The following is a 19,479-nucleotide window of genomic DNA, read 5'->3' as shown; positions in this document are numbered from 1 at the left end:
CTGCTGCATAGCATCATAAACAAAATGGCTCTGGAGTTCAGCGTAGCACTGACATTTTGGTTATAATGCCAATAAACAAGGACCCTCCTGTGGCACGTTGACTGGCTTGTTTTCCTCACCAAAGCCACCAGGAACTGTATTGTGCTTATAGAGTTAATATGTTGCTTTCTCCACCTCACTAATTAAGGATTTTTAGCTAGGTTAAATGTTTTGGTGTTTGTCACCAGACACTCAATTGCATACTTTAGTTCTATGTCTTTATCTTGTTGAATTTTTTTCTTTAGTTCAGTTGCTGAAGACAGGAGCTAACATAAATGAAATTTACTCTGAGCCAAAGGGTTTGGGATTTTTGTGTGTGTGTGTGTGTGTGGCTAATTTGTGTGATAGAAAGCTTTTGGTGCACAATAGGATTTTTGTGGGTCTCATGGAGAAGGTTTAGTGTGCTGCTATGCCAGGTAAATTTGTTGAATTATCTACTTGGAAAGACAGGCTGATAAAAATGAGGAATATGGGACTTCATTGCCTATTTCTGCTGTGAATACATCTTCATTAAATGTACAATCATCCATCGTCTCTGGCTCAGAATGATACCCCAGGCCGACTAACAAGATGGGTCATTTTAAGAGTTTCGTGGTGAGGCAGAAGATGACATAAAATGGAATACCATTTCTTTAGAGCTAATATTAAGTATGTGGGTCTATCTTGGCATTGCTGACTGTTGCCCACTCCTTGCCAATGTGAAATGCCTTGGTGTTACTCTGGGAATGTGTCTGGTGGGGCTAATGATCCCTCTGGCAGGGAACACTTAGCAAATTGGGCTGTACTGGGCAGCAGCAATACCTTCTTTTGTAGTAGGATTGTGCTGGAAAAAGTGATACTTCTTGCTGTAGATCAAGCCAATTTGTGACCCCAGAATCCTGAAGAATCAACTGAAATTCACCAAATGCCAGCCAGTGCTCTACAGGTGATGTTTATCTTTTCTCAATTCACTGTAGAGGGAGGAGGCCAGAGGAACGCTGGAGTCTGGCTGAGACAGCAGCTAGTTGAATTTAGAGGAAAGCAACTGTCCCTCACCCTCCAAATTAACAGGCAAGAGTCTTGGGAATGCAGAAACATTGTCATGGCTGAGCCTAAAGGCAGATCTGTGGGCACCTTGGAGCTCTCCTGGAAAATAAATCTAAGACAGGAAGGACTGTTCTAAAAATAATGTGGAGTTTTGTTTATGCAGTTTTTACAGCAGGTATTCACAGAGGCACCAAAATTCTCTTTGGAATGCCTGAAATTTGACTGTAACCCTCAATCTAAGTTTCCCAGTGTGGCCTATGTACACAAAATAAATGTGTCCTCCTCTCTCCACCATCAGCTTGGCTTATTTTATGCTGTAAGCCAATGAAAGTGGTTGATGTTATGGGCTCAGTCCTAAAGTCAAACACTAGCTGAATTCTATGGGAAGGATCACATAAAAAGCTTTAGTACTGGCTTAGACCCGATCTAAAGACATGTACGTTCCCCTTATAAGTGAAGGCTTCACAGCATAGATCTGGAGTTACTGAGACATTTGATGGATCTTCCTTCTTCTCCTCACAAAGCAGTGTAGTGCCTCGTAGTGTGTTTGTGACTAAGTTCTTTTCATCTCAGGGTCATGTAACTCTGGCAAGGTATAGGTTGTGATTGCAGTCCATCTTGAAGATGGAAGGGAGTGCAAGGTTGTTTAGAGCAAGCTGAAGAAGCCCATCTTACGTATGCTATAATAGATGGACCTATTCCTGTCCAATAGGTGTAGAATTTCAGGCAGTTTTTTGCTCCAACATCTGCAGCCACCAACAGAAATAAATGGAGTTTGACTTCTTTGCACAAATTAGTGTTAATTGGCTTTCAATAGGCACCAAACACATCAGCTTACTCTCTTGTTTTTTGAATAGTTGCTCCGCTGCTGATCATTAGTGCCAACTTATAGTTTTCTTGTTAGTGTCAGGATACTTCCTCTCCATCTGGCTCCATTGGGTTATCAGATATTATAAAGGATGCATGTGCATTTTAATTGTTTCCAAATAGCAACATAGATCCATCTTCTGGGGTATTAATTTGTGCACTACAACTGAAAGCTACTTTGAATACAACTCTCATATCAGACAATCCTGCAGGTCTTTCTTCATGGTCTGTGCTGTATCTCATAGTTGGCTGCATATAAGATATCTCTGTGTAATTGCATAGCTTCTCTGTCTTTCAAATATAGCTAGAGTGTTGTAAAAGCCAAAACTTTTTATTTATTACTTGGTACTAATTTTTGTCCCCTGGGCATTCCCGATTTCTTATATCGAGAGACAAAAGTACCGGCTGTGAGGAAGGCATTTCTGGTGGTAGTATTACATGTAACTTGTGACTGACTTAGGTTCACTCTGGTGATTAGTGCTTTAAATGAATTGAAATTAATTGATTTTTAAAATTTTGCATCCTGGGGTAAAGTGTCAGAAATCACAGAAAGGCCAACCTGTGAATACGAAATTTTGCTGATAAGGAAAGAAATATCCAAGATTTTCTGTTAACATTTTACTGACGTGCAGTGTTTCTAACCCAGTGACAAATTAATTGACTAGATGTAAAAGAGATGGACAGTGTTTAGCAAGGAAGGACAGGATATGCATTATAAGACAGCTGGTTCTGCCTCTGCTGGATTATGGGCACAATATACATCGGACAGCTAACGAGTCTCTGTTGCATAAGATAGATTCTCCTTATAATAGAATTGCACGCTTTGTCTCTAAATGGGGTTATTATACACACCATTGCACAGTGTTTGAAGAGCTTGGTTGGCCCTTGTAGAGGGTTAGAAGAGAAATAAATTGGAAAACAATTGCATCTAAGACCTTCAATCCATCAACTGCTCCATATTTATCCAAATTACCGTTACACTCTTCCAAAATACAAAGCTGTGATACATTCAGGGGTGGAATGTTAATACTGACTGGCCAGATTTTGACAAGGCAGATTTTTCTTTTGCTCTTGTTTTTAACTTGCAGTAAAATCTTGCTTCCTCGGGAAGAAAAAGTAGTAGTGGAAACTGCTAGTAGTGACATAACAACTCACTACTGAGAATGAATTGTCAGTGCAATTTTTGCTACTATACAAACTCCAGTCTGAGCCTTGGGAGGTTTTGAATTTTCCAGAGATAAAATGTGAAGAACTTCACTTATAAAGAGCTCTTCCTCAGTTATATTTAGAATTTAAGGACAATGCTTGCAAAAGTAATTTATGACTTGAAGTGCTTCCATTCTGGGGTCCCAACTCATGACTGTTATAGTACATAGTTTTCATAAAATGCTTAAGGTAAAAAAAAACAACTCCGGACTCCTTGTGCTTTTGAAGACTGGACACCTACAATTTTACATCTTCAAAATAACAAGCCGCTTTTGAAAATCCTAGCTCAACCACTGAGCGAGGTCAAATGTAGCAATTCTGTGTGATGTTATGGCACTGTTTCCCATGACAACAGAAGATTTCTGTGGTAAGAGTTGTAGAAAAAACTCATAAAAAACTAAAAAGAGGTTTTGTCGAAGCCAGTGTAAATAGTCATCTAGCCTACCTCCTAGCTGGCATTTTTGTTTTCTTCAGTTAAATCTTTTGTCTGCTAGTCAGACTTCCGGTGAAATAACTCTTCTTTTTAATTCCGGCTCTCCAGGTACCAGACAAGGATGTGAACTTGCTAAATAATGTTAAATAATAATAATCTTAGTCTGACAGGGTGGATGCTAAAAATATTGTAATGTGAAAACCTATGAGGGTGGCTTTGTTCAGAGCTTTATTCCTCAGACTAAAATGAAGTATGAACACAAAACACAACTGAAAGCAGCATTTCAGTTCAGCAAGCAGTAGGTGGGTCCATGGTGTGGTTTCTGTTTGGGCATGGCTTTATACCATTCCTATGAATACCCTGTTCCAATGGCAACAGAGAGATGATGCATGAAGAAAATATTACTTGTTAGTAATTGCACTTGTCGTAGCTATTGCTGTTTACATGTTCTTTCCCTTTCCCAGAGCTCCTGCAGTTAAACTGAAAGGGAGATGCTCCGTGTGTGCGTGCGCACCCTTGTACTTGGCAGGATTTTCTTTGGAAGAAGTTATTCTTTTGTACAGTTCTTCCCTGACATTTCTGTAGCCTGCTGACATCCTGTTGAGTGAAGCTATGATCCTTAACGTAAGGTAGTGTAGCTCATAAGAAGAAAGACTGCAATAAGTACAGTTACTGGTAATTAATTTCCCACCCCTGGATACTTTTTCAGGGACTGTTTTATGTTCTCTGTGGTAGAGTGTGATCACTGATGACGGTATTTAAGAGTATTTCATTTGTGGTTTGAAGTAGCTGGATGTTTCTCTTAATGAGTTTTCCTACTGCTATCACAACAACTTTAAATACCTCATGGCTAGTGAGGAAAGACTGACACTTAGGCAGATTTGTTTCTGCAAATATCTTCCTGATTGAGTTGCATTTTTCAGTAAGGTTGATTCCATCACAGGTTGTGCTGCTGCTCTAGCAGTTTTATAAAAGCTGTAAAAGCTCTTTCTCTTGTTGATGCTTTTTTTCGTTTGTTTTTTTTTCCCTCTTAGGAAAAGGAGAAACTCTATGTGGAACTGAAGCGTGTCTTGGCCCGGCAGCCTGGGCCTGAAGCGACAAAACAGTTGCAGCGCTACCAGTACACTCTCCGAGAGAAGACTAAACAGCTGAAAGTAAGAGATGCCCTTTATCTCTGCCTGAGGGGCTGCCAGGATTGCAGAACAACTTGACCAGTGATCCTGGAGAGCAAGGTTTCAGGAAGATTTTTGATGATTGGTGTATATGCCTTATTATATTAGATCAGGAAAATAAGGTTAATACTGCATCTCCCCAAAGGAGAACCAAGAGCAGTGGAAGAGTTTTTTTTCACATTATGCTAGTTTGTTTCCTTAAAATATAGGGGAAAAGTATTATTAGAATATGAGTGTGCAGCACAGTGCTGTAAATCCTTTTTGAGCCTGGCATTCTGAGACACCATTAGTTTTCCAGTAAGCTTATTCTTCTTCCCATTTCTTGAACTGTTAAGATCTTTAATAAGCAAGTAATTTTGCTTTCTTTTTAGCAAACTAGTGGGATTATGTTGAGCATACGGTCTTAAATTTGTGTTATTTCTCTTGCACTCTGTACACATACATTAAACTGGCAACTTTTATAGGGTTGACTAGAGTAACATGTCCTAACCCCTTGTCACAAGATGGGAGAATTTCCTGGTTCTGCAGGAATCTGAATCTTGTGAGAGACTTTGGAAGCATGACATTAATAAATGATTCTTTGATAGAATAAGCTGATATTCTCTTGTTCTTGACTGCATGACTGATCAGTCTCCCCAGGAGTTCGTCTACTTCTACAGCTCCTCTCTCTGTTGAAGTCATCATCTCCTGTTCGCTGCATCATAATCACGTCTATACGAACCACGAGGAAAAAAATACAACAGCAGATGGGCCCTTAGGAAACAAAGAGGCTGTTATGCAAATCTTAGCTTTCCACAGAGAAGAAAAACAATGTAGAAAATGTAAAATAGAAGCCAAAGTTTAGCTAAACTGAATGTGATTTGAAGTTTTCCATATGCTTCCCATTTGTACTTAATGCAGTCAATTGCTACTGTGTATTTCAGGCACAGGTTGCTGTAGCCTACTGGCATGCATGACATTTTGTGGTGCCAGGTCAAGCTGTTCTCCTTCTTACAGAAGGAAAACACACTATGCATATCCCTACATTTTTAAAGTTTACCAGTTCACGTGAAAGTAGCATTATGTTCATATGTACACTGCCTGGTACTACTTTGCCTGTGTGTATTTATTTACTTCATGTAACGAAATGGATCCCTGTGAATAAACCCTATTAATAAAGCAGTGATTTATTTAATAATTTTTTTTAAGATCTTCATTTTGAGTTTTCACCCACATTTGTGCCCCGGAATATTAAGAGCTAATGTATGTATTAATACCATTCCCATAAAGCTTGGGATATGTTTTATTGTGCTTAAATGGCACAGCCTTAATTTTGTAAATTGTCCTTAGGTGAGCAGAGGTGATCCAGTGAAACATCTTCATTGAAAATGATATGTGGTGGAAAATGGTGATGTCTTATATCACAAATGTGAAAGGAACAAATGCGTGTAAATCTACTAACTTATATGTAAGTGAAACTAACATCTTCTGTTTCTGCTTTTTGCCTTTTGTTAGGTTTTATCCTCCGAACTGAATATGTATAAATCGGAGAGCCAAGAATACAAATATGAAATTGAAAGACTTTCCAAAGAGCTTCTGAATGTGAAAAAGAAATATCTGGCTCAGAAACGCAAGGAACAACAGGCCAAGTATGTGAAAATAACACTTTTGTCTACACAGCTTTCTACATAAGCCATATTTATTTTAGACTCCGCTTTACCCTTTTGATTAGAACATGGCCAAATTTGGCTGAGGTGATAGAATATTGTTGTCTACTTTTCCTGAATGTTATCTTTCATATTACTTCAGTCTGTTCTGGATTTACCATGATCTATGGCTGGGACAAGAACATCCAGCAGAGATGTTGCTGACATGTTCTGCAGTCCAGCTAAATTATTCATACTAATGAGATAGTGCCCAGAGCATAAAGATTAGTGTCTGATCTCTGACATAGAATGAGAGATCCTCAAGCGTTATGAGTTACAATTATAATGAAACAGCATCTGATACAGAGGATGACCTCTCTTCAAGTGGCAACTGCATAGCCCTGATGTAAGAAAGTTGTTGTTCCCAAAATGTGATAGTTGTGACTATGGCTGACCATCCCCTTCTAGTGGCAGATAGCGTTACCAATGATTGCAGTGACAAGCATTGCCTGTCTGCTTCTTGTTCCCTTCCTACATCCAGATGGAGGAAAGTGAGCAATGCTCAGACCTCTGGCTTTGTCAGATGTCTTTTCCTTTTGAAAGTAGAGCCTAAGAATTTCCCTTTAGGTAGTTGTCCTCTCTCTAACTGATAGCACTTTGATGGCACCTCCTTGCTCCTCTCAGTCCACAACTGAGCATTCAGCTTCTCCTCTTGATTAAAAGAAAATGACTGTGATCTTAATTTCCCAATTTCTGGCCCATTAAAGTGACCTAATTTGCAGGGCTGAGGGATGAGACAATTCTGATACTGAATCTCCAGGCTGGGACACCAGAACTATTGGTTACTTCTGAAAATGGAGTTATTTGACTTCTCTTTTAAAGAGAGTTTTCTTAGATTTCTGCAATCAGATGACATGATATGTTACAAAGTTTTTCTGTGTATGCCTTTTGTCTTTCCATCCCTTTCCATCCTCAGCCTGTCCCTTCCTCACACACTAAAGCCAACAATTCTCTATGTTGCTGAATATAATTCAAACCTCCCTGTATCCATTTCTTCCTTAATCATCTTTCAGCCAGCAGTTTCAATGACTAAATTAGCAAAATAGTCGGTGATAAACAGCGACATTTGTCCATCTGCGAATTGCACAATGTTACCTTAATGTTTGGAATTAGCAGCAATTGTGCAATGCTAATGGCCTTCCTGGAGCTTTAGGATCAATATGTGAGGCTACCATAATGCCTGATAATCCATTTCAGGCAGCTAAGTATCCTCTTCACAATAGTTTTAATGTTTCCATTTTGGACCCTGGCATCATGTTTCTTTCTGTTTATCAGATGAGAATGTTTTGCTGTTATATCATACCTATGTATTATATCAACTCATGGGTTTTTGTTATATCATATCTAGAATTAATTTGTGTCATAACTATTGAAAAAACTCGACTTGTTATGTGCATAACTGCTTTAAAGAAAACAGAAGTGTTGTGCAAGGTGATGATGACTGAACTTGGGTCTGTTAATCATACTCAGTGAATGGAATTTCGTGGTGCAGGTCAATTAGCACCTGACGTAGTATACTGGTTGTAGGTTCAGGATAGATATTGGCGATTAGTGCAGCTTTTCAGGTTTTTGTTCTTATGGGCAGGCATGACTGTATTCTGACAAGTATGGTGTCTTTGTGACACCTGTGTTTTGGAAGTACATTCAAATGCTGTAAAGGGTGCTTCTGCAGGATGATTGTTGCCTCCACCTCAGGCTCGGAAGCTACCAGCACTGAGCCATCAGTCTTGGCTCGCACTTCTCTTATCTTTGTGACCAGGTGCTGGGCTTTGCTCTCCTCTGTCCCTCACTGCTTTGTTCCCCTGTCAAACCTGTTGGACCATATCCTGGTTTGAAGGATATGTGCACCCAAATGCCCCACTGGGCATATCAGTGGGTACCTGAAGCTTCTGTAATCTCATAGAATAGAATGGGTTGAAAAAGATCATCAAGCCCAACTGTACCTATCTCTTAGACTGTGCTTTGTGTTACTCAGCACCAGTGTAAAGGAAACAACTTTGTGCAGCTTTCCTTCTCCAAACTGCCAGTTATGCATGACTTCTTTTGCTTTCTGCAATAGGGAGTGCCTGCTGTGCAGCCAGATCCTTCCTTGAGGAATCCCTCACTTCCACGTACAGCCACTGTGCAGCGTTCCTGTCTCAGGCTGGGCTGTGCAGGCACTGTCTGCTGAGTAGGTGCCAAAGAGCCGAGGCCTTTTGATTCCTACAGATGCACATTGCTTTAAATCCCAGCTGACACAAAACCACCGACTTGATCTCTGTCGTGCCGGCTAATGTTAACATCATGTCTGAAATAAATGTGGCTGGTTTTGCTAATAAAAAGAGGATCCTGTCAGGACAATAGCATTAATAGCATTATTGACTACCTTGGTATGAAAGAGAATTAATAGTCTCAGATAACCTCACACAAAGGTATCATCTAAAGCTTTTATTGATTTGCACAAGACGGTTCTAGTTTGTGATTTAAAGTCTTGATACTAAACTAATGCAGCTTTGCATGGGATGCTGAAGGAATATAATGAGTGACAATAGGAATTTAGCTTCGTTTTGTGTTCAAGCTGAAAACCCAATGCTTAAGATTTTGATTGTGAATTTGAAATCCTCTTTTTCTGCTCTCTGATTCTGAACGTTGTCTTTCCCAGGCATCTTAGGCTTTTTTTTTTTTCCCCTCACTCTTCCTATTCGCGCCTTCTGCTACTTGCACCCTTTCTGCTTCACTACCTCTACTATCTTTGAGCACCAGGGTTCCAGCTTGATCTTGATAAGGATCGGTGAGGAAATATGAAGCTTAAATCCACACCAAGGACCTGATCCTGCAGTCCTATATATGTAAATAACTACAGTGAGGGATGTTGGGAATAACTGGAAGCTTTTGCACGTGGCTGCTTGCACATTAATTCTGCATAATGTATTACAGTATTCAGCTGCCTGGAATTTTCCCTACTGATGAGCACATCTGTTGGCTGTCTCCATGGGAGCATGAAGAAAGAATGAGTGTGGACTCGGGATCATTTCCTCTCCCCAAAGTTGGAAGCCCAATAGTGAGATAGGATGAGGCATCTAAATTTAGTTTTTAGTGTTGTCAGCTGGCACAGCCATTAGTGTTACATTGATACAATTAGAAACAGTTATAAATTATTTTCATGGTTAAATTCATCTGTGCCATCTTTGCTTCGCCCACCTCCACATGGGTAACATTTGGAAAAGGAAGTCCTCTAGTCTAGTCATCTTACAGGGTTTCTCTGAACTTCCTCCTCTTCTGGCACAGCTATTTAGGGACAAAGAGTAAAGTATTAATTCCAGGAAGTGTTTTCTTTTCCCTTACTGGGCACTGAGAAAGGCTAGATTTTGCAAAAGTATGATTGCACTCACATTTGTGTCTCAGTCTCAATGACTGTAAAATAAAAGTAATGGTACCAACATTTTTCTGCAAGACCTCTGCTATTATGGTAAGCTATTACTCCATAAAGATCAACTTTGGTGTATTTTAAATACCTGTGGACCTTTCTCTGAAGCCTCCAGGCAGATCTCAGGGAGTTTGAAATACTGCCTTGTGTCTTTGTTCTGCTGTGCTTGCTTCCCCAGTCTCAGAAGAGTGGAACCAGCTAGCAATTGTTCCCTCCTCTTAAAACCATCAAATTTAAGCCATCCTCGATCCCAGCTGGAGCCACTTCCTGGGGCTATCTGAAGGCCCTCAGCCCACTGTTAGTTTTCTGCAAATGTCACAGGCAGGACAATTATCACTAGAACTTTGCTAAAATTCAAAGACAGACAACACTATTTATTCATTAAAATTCAACAATAAAAAAAATATCTCCCCATTGCGCCTTTGAAAGTAGCTGTTTGTTTGAAAACAGGAATATACTTGCTAGAATGTGATGGTGATTAGAAATCTGAAGTCATGGAGCTCATGTACAAACTTAATCTAATGAGGTGCTCTGACCATTTTGGGGAGTAGCACAAAGGAAGCTCATTTTTTTCCTAATTTTTAATAATATCAAAAAACATCAGTAGCCTTGTAATTAGATCCAAACAGACACCTAGTCTTGGTGGTTTAGCCTAACAGGCTTTAATCAACAATTTTTTAATGATCTCTTGGTATGTGGTTGCATCAAAGAAATTCTGGAGGACACAGATTTCCTCACTTCATAAACATCACTGAGATGCAGAATGAAATATGTATTTTCCTTTTCTTTGTTTCTATTTAAAGGAATAAGGAGCGATTCCATACTGACATGGAGCTTGAGTTTCCACGCCACGGTTCTGATGTTCCTCGCCTGACCGGAGGGGACTTTGCTGTCAGCAGACCCCTTCCCAAAATTACAGCTTAGGAATGGAGTCATTTTATCACATTCTTCTTCCCAGTTTCCTGCTAAATCCTATTTGTGATGAGTTGTTTGAGAAACTGTAATCTTAAAAGAAATTCAGAATAAACTTTCCCACTGAAATCACTGTGTTGTCTTCAGGAAAAGGCATCTAATAGTAGAATCAATGTAGTTTTGTAGCACAAACTATGGACCAAATCTCCCAGCAGAAGTCTACACTGGTGTAACTGAATAGTGGAGACCATGCAGATATTTCTTCTTCAATACCATCTCTCTGTTTAGCACTGTAACACCACAAAATGCCTTATTATGTAGCTATTTCCCCTTTATCTACCTCTGTTGTAAGCATTCACTCCATTTATCTTTTGACTCAAAGCAGCTGAAAGACACGAGCAAACAGAAAAAAAGAGAAATTAATAGGCTGATGTTCCAGGCCCTAATGGGCAAATGCAAACTTAACAAGTCTTTGCTTAGATGTACACATGTAGCAGTTCTTTGTGCAGGTAGCCTATAGTAGGTAGTCTACAGTTGTTTGTAGGAGCAAGGAAGTTTGTGGCTATGATCTATGTTATTAAGAATGTGATTCTGTTTACTCTGGTAAGCACAAAGTGACATAATTATGTCTCTTCAGCTGGGGAGACTGCACACACTGATGGGGACATGCTGTTCTCCCAAAGAAATCCTTTCAAGCGATTCAAACTTGGACTCAAAACATGGCAAACTTTTACTCTTTAATTTCTAGACAGTTGGGCATTTTTGTAACTTTCAGAAATTGTTTTTGTAATACAGCAGGAGCCCTCCAACCTTTTCAGCCAAAAGAGATTTAATTACCATTCATTAACATGTGAAATAACAAAGTCACGGCATGAGGTGCTGAAGTATAGAAAACTTTCAAGCAATAAAATAAAATGTTTTGAAACTGATTTGTACATGGAAGCTTTTTACCAGCCTGGGGGATAAAAACACTTGTCCAAAGAGAAATGCTGATAAATATTTCACATGCACCAAAAAAAAAAAAAAACCTTTTGCAAAGATTTTGTTCTTTCCTTTGGTGGAATACATAATTAAATATTAAAGCTACTGTGGGAAACTTTTAATGGAAGTGTTTAATTCAAAGGAATCAAGTTAAATACAACGGGGATCTACTTTGCTTTTACACTGGGGACCAGAACACTTAGTCATCAGATCCATTGTATTTTCCTTTTGTTCCCAAAATATCTATTATTGCTTTTTTACTGTCAAGTGCGTTATGCTAAAGTTATCATTTTAGGGCGGTCATGCTGTCTGAATTGTGTCTTTTGTGTACCTGACATGTCCTTATAGCTAGAATAATTGCGAATAACTGACATGGGCACTTCAGTTTGATGGGATCCCGAGTAGGTTTTACTGAGGCTTTTAAAAGCTGGTATTTGTTAAGGTCCTGAGTATCCAGCCTGGAGCTGAACTCCACTATGCTTACTGACACTGGGAAGTAATTTGTACTGAACTAAATCATCAAAGTCACATTTATTAATTCGCATGAACGAGAGGCACAGTTAGACTCCTAGAATACCATCACACTGTACAGAAGCAACTTATTTATTACACTCTGAACTGTACGGCTTACCCAGAGGTAATCCAAGCCAGTGTACGTCTTTCCCTCTGTTACAGGAGACAAGGTGTTTTGATGGTCAGAACAAAGGAAGGGGAGCTGAGCAGGTAGAATCTGTTTCCTAATTGCATACATTTTTATGAATACACTAATAAGACATTAATTTCCATTTGTAGCTGTGCTTAATAGTAGCTTGCATTGCACAGATTGAACTATTATTAGGGCAAGAAGCTCCATCCCCAAATGATTCTTAGAATCATAGAACGGTTTAGGTTGGAAGGGACCTTAAAGATCACCTAGTTCCAACCTCCCTGCCATGGGCAGGGACATCCCCCTAGATCAGGCTGCCCAAGGCCCCATCCAACCTGGCCTTGAACACCTCCTGGAAGGGGGCAGCCACAGCTTCCCTGGGCAACCTCTTCTTGACCTGAGTTTTCTAGACAGAGTGTGATGGTATTTGTCTAATGACTTGCAAAGCTGAACTCATATTTAAAAAGTGATGAGTCTTCTAGATTAAAAAAACATAGAGGACTGCAAAAAAAATGTGTTTTTCTGATACAACATGTTCTTCCAGGCTGAAGGGATGGGAAGGGAGTGCAGTAAATTTCACCTACAAAGTACAGGAGCTTTTACTGTGTTCATCCACAATTTCAGGCATCCAGATGTGAATGTGTTGGCTACTATCTCCAGTTTTATTGCATTATTTACTTACTACCAAGGAAGCTAAATTCACAGGTTAATTTGGAAAAGAAGGAAAAAAAAAAGGCAAGAAAATACAGTCATCAAATCCTTGCCAGTAACTTTCAGCATAATCAGGAATAGAATAACTGCAGCCAGCTTAATTTATAGTGCGGGAGAGTCAAAACCATTTCTGAGTTCATGTAATAGAATGGATTAAAGCATACCGAATCCCTTCCCCCCTGGTCTATAAAAGTCAGGGAGCTTGAAAAATGGCTCTGGATGTCTGTGAACCCAGCTGATGCTGAGGTGCTTTTAGTGTTCAAGGATTTGGCTTGCACAGCAGGGAAAGGCAGAGCGTTAATGAGAGTATCATTTGTTCAGTTGCTTCTGCATTGTGAGCAGCAGCTCTGAAGTGCTTCTCCAAGTTTTGTTGCAGAATAATGTTAATTGAATTCCAGTCTGTGCAAGATGTAAGTCTAGAAGCAGCAAGCATATCTTTAACTTCTTGTTCCTGTAAAGATATGTGAAAAGATGGAGGCGAAGGGCTATGATCTGTGGCACTTAAGTTAGAAGAAATCTTTCTTCACTTTAATTGCTTCAGATTGCTGCTGTAGTAGCTTGCACAGTAAATCTATCCTGGAGTCTTTTTCAGTGAGCAAAGTATTGTTCATTTTCAGAGCTCTTTCAATATGTAGATAATATTTTAAGTACCTTCCCATCTGACTTAAGCTCTGACCTTGTCTGGCAGGTCTGTATTCAGTGTGTTGTACAAGCAGGACACAAACAAGCTGCTGCACACTGAACTATCAACTTCAAAGGCAGGAGCACGGCCCTCCTGGGCTCACCTGTCAGCTACCAAAACACATGGCACAAGAATCCAGTCCTTAATTTACACTTGCTTTGTGAATTCAGAGCAGCCAAGAGCACATATCGCACACCCAGTACCAACTCCTGCTGTTGTAAATTGGGGAACCCTTTCAGTCGACAGCAGTGAAATCAAGGTTGTAGCTCAGGCTTTGTTGTGTTGAGAGCTACGGACCTCAGGGCAGGTTGGGGAGGTGGGAGAGCAGGGTTAGCCCTTGGCAGCCCCCGAGGAGCGCTCCTTAACAGCCCTGAGTAGTTCCCCCTGGCCCAGGGTGCAGCTCACCAGCTCAGCTGTGCTGCTGGCTTTGCTTTCCTGTCCTTCAGGGAGCAAGCGGCTCTTGTTCTGACAGCAGGACCTAAGAACAGCTTTAATGCTGTCTTTCGAAGAGCCCTTTCAAAGAGCAAGCTGCCACAGGATGGAGAGAACAGGTTGCACGGGAAAGGGGGCTGCGGGAGAACAAGAGGGATGGTCTCTCTCCCCACTCCTGCAGATGAGGAGCCACTGTGGGGGGCTCAGCTGCCAGCAGGAGGGCTGTCAGGAACTGAGTCTGCAGAGCCATATCTCAGGCTGCTGGTTCCTATGCTTGTGTCAGAGTGAAGCTGTTGTGCCCTAAACAGTTGCAAGGAAGGGCAGAGAGAAATAAATCCTTGATTTATCCCCTGCCCCCACCGTGAAGTCACCGGAAGGAAAAGTTAGCAGGTGAGTCAAAAAAGAGGTCAGGTAGCAAAACCAGTTCCTGCCGTCTCTGAAGCATTAATGACTCTTTCTGAAAGTTCACCCATCCGGACTATCTTTACTCAAATTAGAGAATCTAAATCATGTATGTTTGTATTTAGGCACTTTAGCAATTGAGTATTATTTTCGTAGCAGGTGGCTTAGCTGTTGTGCCATCTCCTCTAGCAGGGTGTATTTTTAGTGTGTTTCTAAAAGCAGGAGCTCGATTTTGATGCTCTCTCTGTTCCCTACTTGGGCACTTTTTAAGCGGCCCCAAATGGATCAGCTACTTACGCTGTTCCGCGTACAGAAAGATGTCAGGATCTCATCCCATGGTCTTGCTTGAAGAACTTCATTTTCCAAGGGGGAAGATGAAGTCATGCCCATGGTACATACTGGAGCGAGGGAGCAAGGCAGGATCCATAGGATGTGCTGCATGTGGCTCAGGTCAAAGCAGCTGCGTGCTGCTCTGCTCAGCCTTACCCTTCAGCTTGCTTTCTCTCCAAATTGGAGCTCCTGTACAGGTTTATTGAACCCATATACTACTTCATCTCTCTGCTGACCTCACTGGGCTTAGATACCTCATCCCAAATGCACAGAGACATTCAGACAAGTCAGAGCTGTGGGAATGCAGCTCTGGGGCTGGAACAGGCTCCAGCCCTGCTGGGATCTTCCATGCCCTTTGCTACCTGTCTAGGGAGCGTGGGGCACCCAGCTTTCTCACCTAGCCTGCTCTGTCTTCAGCAACTGGTCTGTGCAGCAGGAACAAGGCAATTTGGAGGTGAAGCTTCACGCTTGCCCTTGCATCACTCTGATGTGAGGAAGCTGAGCAGGGGTCTTCAAATACCAAGCAACTGTTGTAACTGTTGCTACAGGTTGGCTGTCTTACCGTACAGCCGGAGAGGTGGGCGTGTTCCCTGGGTGTTAATTGATTAAGGAGTGACCACAAGCAGGATTTCCAGGAAGGGAGGAGACATTGACTTCCCCCAACTCTGCCCTGGGGTGAAGGGGGATGTTGTGGATGGGGAATCGAGGGCTAGACTCTGCAAGGTTACTCTGAAACAGAGGTAAAGGTAAGCTTCCTTCTTGCACTCTGCCTTGGCTAGAAGCTGCATGTTTCTTAGGTTGTTGCATCTAATCACCGGGCTGGGAGATGCAGCACCAGCGTTGGCTTTCTGCTGTGGGCTGCAGTTGGCTAAGGCTCCAGCAGTACGGGGGGCACTTCCACAGAGATGGTTTTAACTGGGTTCTCAAGAGGAATTGATATTGCCAGTGCCTTTGTGCATCCAATAGCTATAGTTCTACTTGCTGCTGGGGCTTCTAGTTTCTCTACTGCCTTGGCTTGTGTGGTGTCATCTCTTTTGCAGTGCCTCCTCTGAAAGGGCAATGATTAACCTAAATACACAAATCGTAGACAAATTGTGGAACAGTTTCTTAACAAGAACGTATCTCTGCATTTTCTGTTTTGGATCGTTCTTGTCTTATAGCCTGAGTACTTTCAAGGAGACTCCATGATTTTCAAGGAGACTTTATCTTACCAGGAAGATGAAAGGCTGGCTAGGCTGACCTAGTCACGGCTGGTGAGAGCTTTCTCCTAACAGGGAATTTCTTGGCCGCACATCCTATGCTGGCTTTAAAGGAGGCCTTGGTCTCTTTCTGTGAATTTCAGACCAGCCAATTTCTTTAATTTTACTATGCTTTGTTATTTTGCAGATATTGTAGATATTTTCTCTCTCTCTCTCTTTTTTTATTTTTATTTTTTCTTTTATTTGTGGGAGCTCTTCAGCTTACTTAACATACATAGAGAAAAAAGGGTGCAAAGGATGTTTTGAAGGGTGTTACTTTTGTAGGCTAGATCTTGGCAGATCTGAGTTCCCCTCCAAGGCTCTGGGAGCCTTCCTTTCTGGTGGTGGGCACTTTAATCTGCCCAGGTGTGAAGTGGATATAACAACTACACTTTCAGCCAGCCTTGACTATTTAAACTTCACAGTTCTTCACAGCAAGAACCATTTCTCAGGACTCTTTCTTGGCAGCAGACTAAGCAGTAATTTTAAACCATTTTAATCTGAAATGAGAATCTCTACATGGGGTTTGAATACACATCAAGTGAAGTATGTATTTGCAACTTTTGTTGATCCCTTTTAATTTTCCAAGTGTCCCTGTAGGGGCAAGTTATGTTTGTGTAGTGGCAAAACACACTGATAGCTCAGCTTCATTCAGTGTAGGGTGATGAAAGCAAAATAGTGAGGGAGTGGTATATTTGGGATCAGCGCTGGAATGCAGACAACTAACCATTTTTCCATACAATAGAAAATACGAAGAAACTGGTCAACATCTGCTTCTGTCTCCCTTTCCCAGGCCCACCTTGAAAATTTATCTTGTTTGCAGAGTATTTCTGGAGGGAAAAAAATGCATATTTTGTTCAACAAAATAAAAAATAAACTCAAGTGCTGTGCCTGCCTCCTGTGGGAAAGCAGTTTTCTAGAACTGCTTTGACATTTGTGTGATCACAAGTGATCATGCCAGAAGCTGCCCTGTGGCAGCTGAGCTGCAGGGATCGACCACAGGTATGCTCTTAGCTGTGCCCAGCTGCAGAGTGTTTACTTAAACTAATTTGTCGCTTCATGTGAAAAGGTGCCTGAAGCGGCAGTTTAAATAATCCTGTTTTACTTTGCAATCAGGGCAGGCTGCGAGCAAACACGCGCTCAGTTACTGCATCTCACCTGAAGGGCAGTAACTTGGAAATTTGTGAATGTCCTCGGAATTGGTTGTTTTCCCTGTGCAAAACCCGTGCCTCTTTGCAGCCCCCTTTGACACAGGGTGTGTTGAGGCCTATGGCTGAGTGGCAGGGCAAGCTCTGGGGGCTGGCTGGGTAATAAGTGTTCTCGCTTCCAAGTCCCTGGCTGAGCTACCTCATCCCCTGCAATTTCTGTGTTATCGTTCAGATGTATTCCCTCTTGGCAGGTTAGGAAAACTCATCGCTGGAGTTTTATTTTGAGCGTACACAAGTCTTCTAGAAATTACCAACTCCCTTGCTGATTCAGATTCTGTAGGAGAAAAAGACAGGCAGACCCGACGTGTCTCAGACCAACCTTCTTTAGCAGCCCTGCATTGCTTTTCTTAGTGGTGAGCTATTTGCTAAGTCCCGCTGCTTGCACCAGTCCTCAAATTGGAGCAGCTTCAATAGTGAGCTTTTGTTGCCAAAGTTACCTTCAAAATTCCTTAAAGCAATCTCCATTGTGGTTTGGTTTTGGAGTGGATCCTCTTGTCCTTGTTACAGCAATGTGTGTTTCAATCTCTATGTGGTACAGCAGATGAGTTAGAGCTATGTGTATTAACGGGAAGAAGTGAGCAATTAAATGAACTTTGGTTACGCAAGTTAACAGATCTCTGCTTGAGTACATTAGCTGGGGGTTTAGTGTATTGCCATTTGCATCTAATCAGGCTCAGTTCCTTCTTTGCTTTTAGTATGATGTGTGCTTACTGGATTTCATTAATTTTCTTTTTCTCTTTTACCACTGATATTGAATATTGATGGCATGCAAACCACTCCCAGGTCAATTGCTGTGCCATGATCAGTGATGCAAGGTAAAGAGCCTGATGCTCTGGATGGATACGTTAGGAGTTATCCTCAAAAATGAGATGCTGCTGTCTTACAAGTGTGGAGGCTCTGCTAGAAGTGAGAGTTCTGGTGGGTTTAGCTGTTAGTAGACCCCATGGTGGATCCTGCAGCAGTGAGGTGCTGAGGGAGGATGGATATCCAAGAGACCATTTCTTTGTTACTGTACTAATGTTTAAACACACACTCCCCTCTGCCTCTGCAGGTTCTGCACAGCTCTCATGGTGTGGGCAGGTGTTGGAAACTGGCAGAGTCTGTGCTGGTGTGGTCGTGAGGATGTGAAATCTAATACGCGGAGATCTTGTATTTCTTGTAGCGGACCTGTTTTCTGGCTGTCTTATACAGGGCAGATGAGTGTCCCTCTGTGGCACCAGCCAGCGCCCATGTGCCCAGCTCTGGATGGAGCAGGGTGTGAGCTCTGGCCTCCTTCCACAGATATGCAGCTTCTCCCTGCGGCCCTGGCCAGCAGCAGAGCTGGCGCAGGGATGCTTGTGCCTGAGGCTGTGTGCGCTGCTCCTCGTGCATGAGAGCAGATGCCTGGGGTCTGCAGAGCTGTCAGTCATGCATCCTTCACAACCACTAAAATTCAAATCAGGTGATATCGAGGGGGATTACATGCCAGCACCACTTGTCTGATCAAGAGCTTCACCTTGTGCTCTTGAGGGTTGTGTCTTGTAATTTACTTCAGGCAGAGGGATAACTAATTTTTTTCCCTATCTGCTTTAGCGCAAGCTGGCAGTAAGCTACCAAAGCCCTCTGCCACCTGGTGTATCTGCCCTCCCTGTTTCCTTTGCTGGCAGCATGCAGATTTCTGCTGGACTTTGATCAAGTGTTGCAGCTGGAGCTATGCTTTCTGCCCTTTCCTTTATTCCGTGTGCTGGCAACTCTGGTTTCCCCATCACCATCCCGTGTCCCAGGATTGTACCTGCTTTGCCCTCGGTTGCCTCCAGCCCCTAAGCTGATGCATCCAAACAGCCTAGGATCTGCCTGAGGGAAAAGTGGTGGCACTCACTGCTGTATCATGGGCCAGGCCTCTGCTTTCATCCAGGCACCTGCACCGCCTGGTTTGAAGCTGGATTTGAGGAAAGAAGAGGAGCAGGAGGTGGTGGCCATGTGCTGCCACAGGTACTCTGCAGGCAAGACAGGTGATGGAGGGCTTTTTTCTGGAGCTGGGAATGGGAACCTGAGACACTTAGTGCCACATCTTGAGCTAAAATTCATCTAGGCACAGCACAGATGAGCATCAGAGACTGTGTT

General features: G+C 42.0%; 1 protein-coding gene across 1 annotated transcript in view; it reads left to right on the top strand.

Annotated features, from left to right (window-relative positions):
* The window catches only part of CFAP58 (cilia and flagella associated protein 58), a 64,770-nt gene extending 53,160 nt beyond the window's left edge, over nucleotides 1-11,610 (top strand). The window contains exons 16-18 of the mRNA XM_009555497.2: nucleotides 4,606-4,725; nucleotides 6,238-6,371; nucleotides 10,638-11,610. Coding sequence (XP_009553792.2) covers nucleotides 4,606-4,725; nucleotides 6,238-6,371; nucleotides 10,638-10,758 — 375 coding nt within the window. The 3' untranslated portion in view covers nucleotides 10,759-11,610. The remainder of the gene's footprint in view (nucleotides 1-4,605; nucleotides 4,726-6,237; nucleotides 6,372-10,637) is intronic.
* The last annotated feature ends 7,869 nt before the right edge of the window (nucleotides 11,611-19,479 follow it).

Source organism: Cuculus canorus, chromosome 7 (genome assembly GCF_017976375.1).
Source record: "Cuculus canorus isolate bCucCan1 chromosome 7, bCucCan1.pri, whole genome shotgun sequence".
In the NCBI taxonomy this organism is placed as follows: Eukaryota; Metazoa; Chordata; class Aves; order Cuculiformes; family Cuculidae; genus Cuculus; species Cuculus canorus.
Note: the sequence above shows the minus strand (reverse complement) of the source record. Positions and strands in the feature narration are given on the sequence as shown.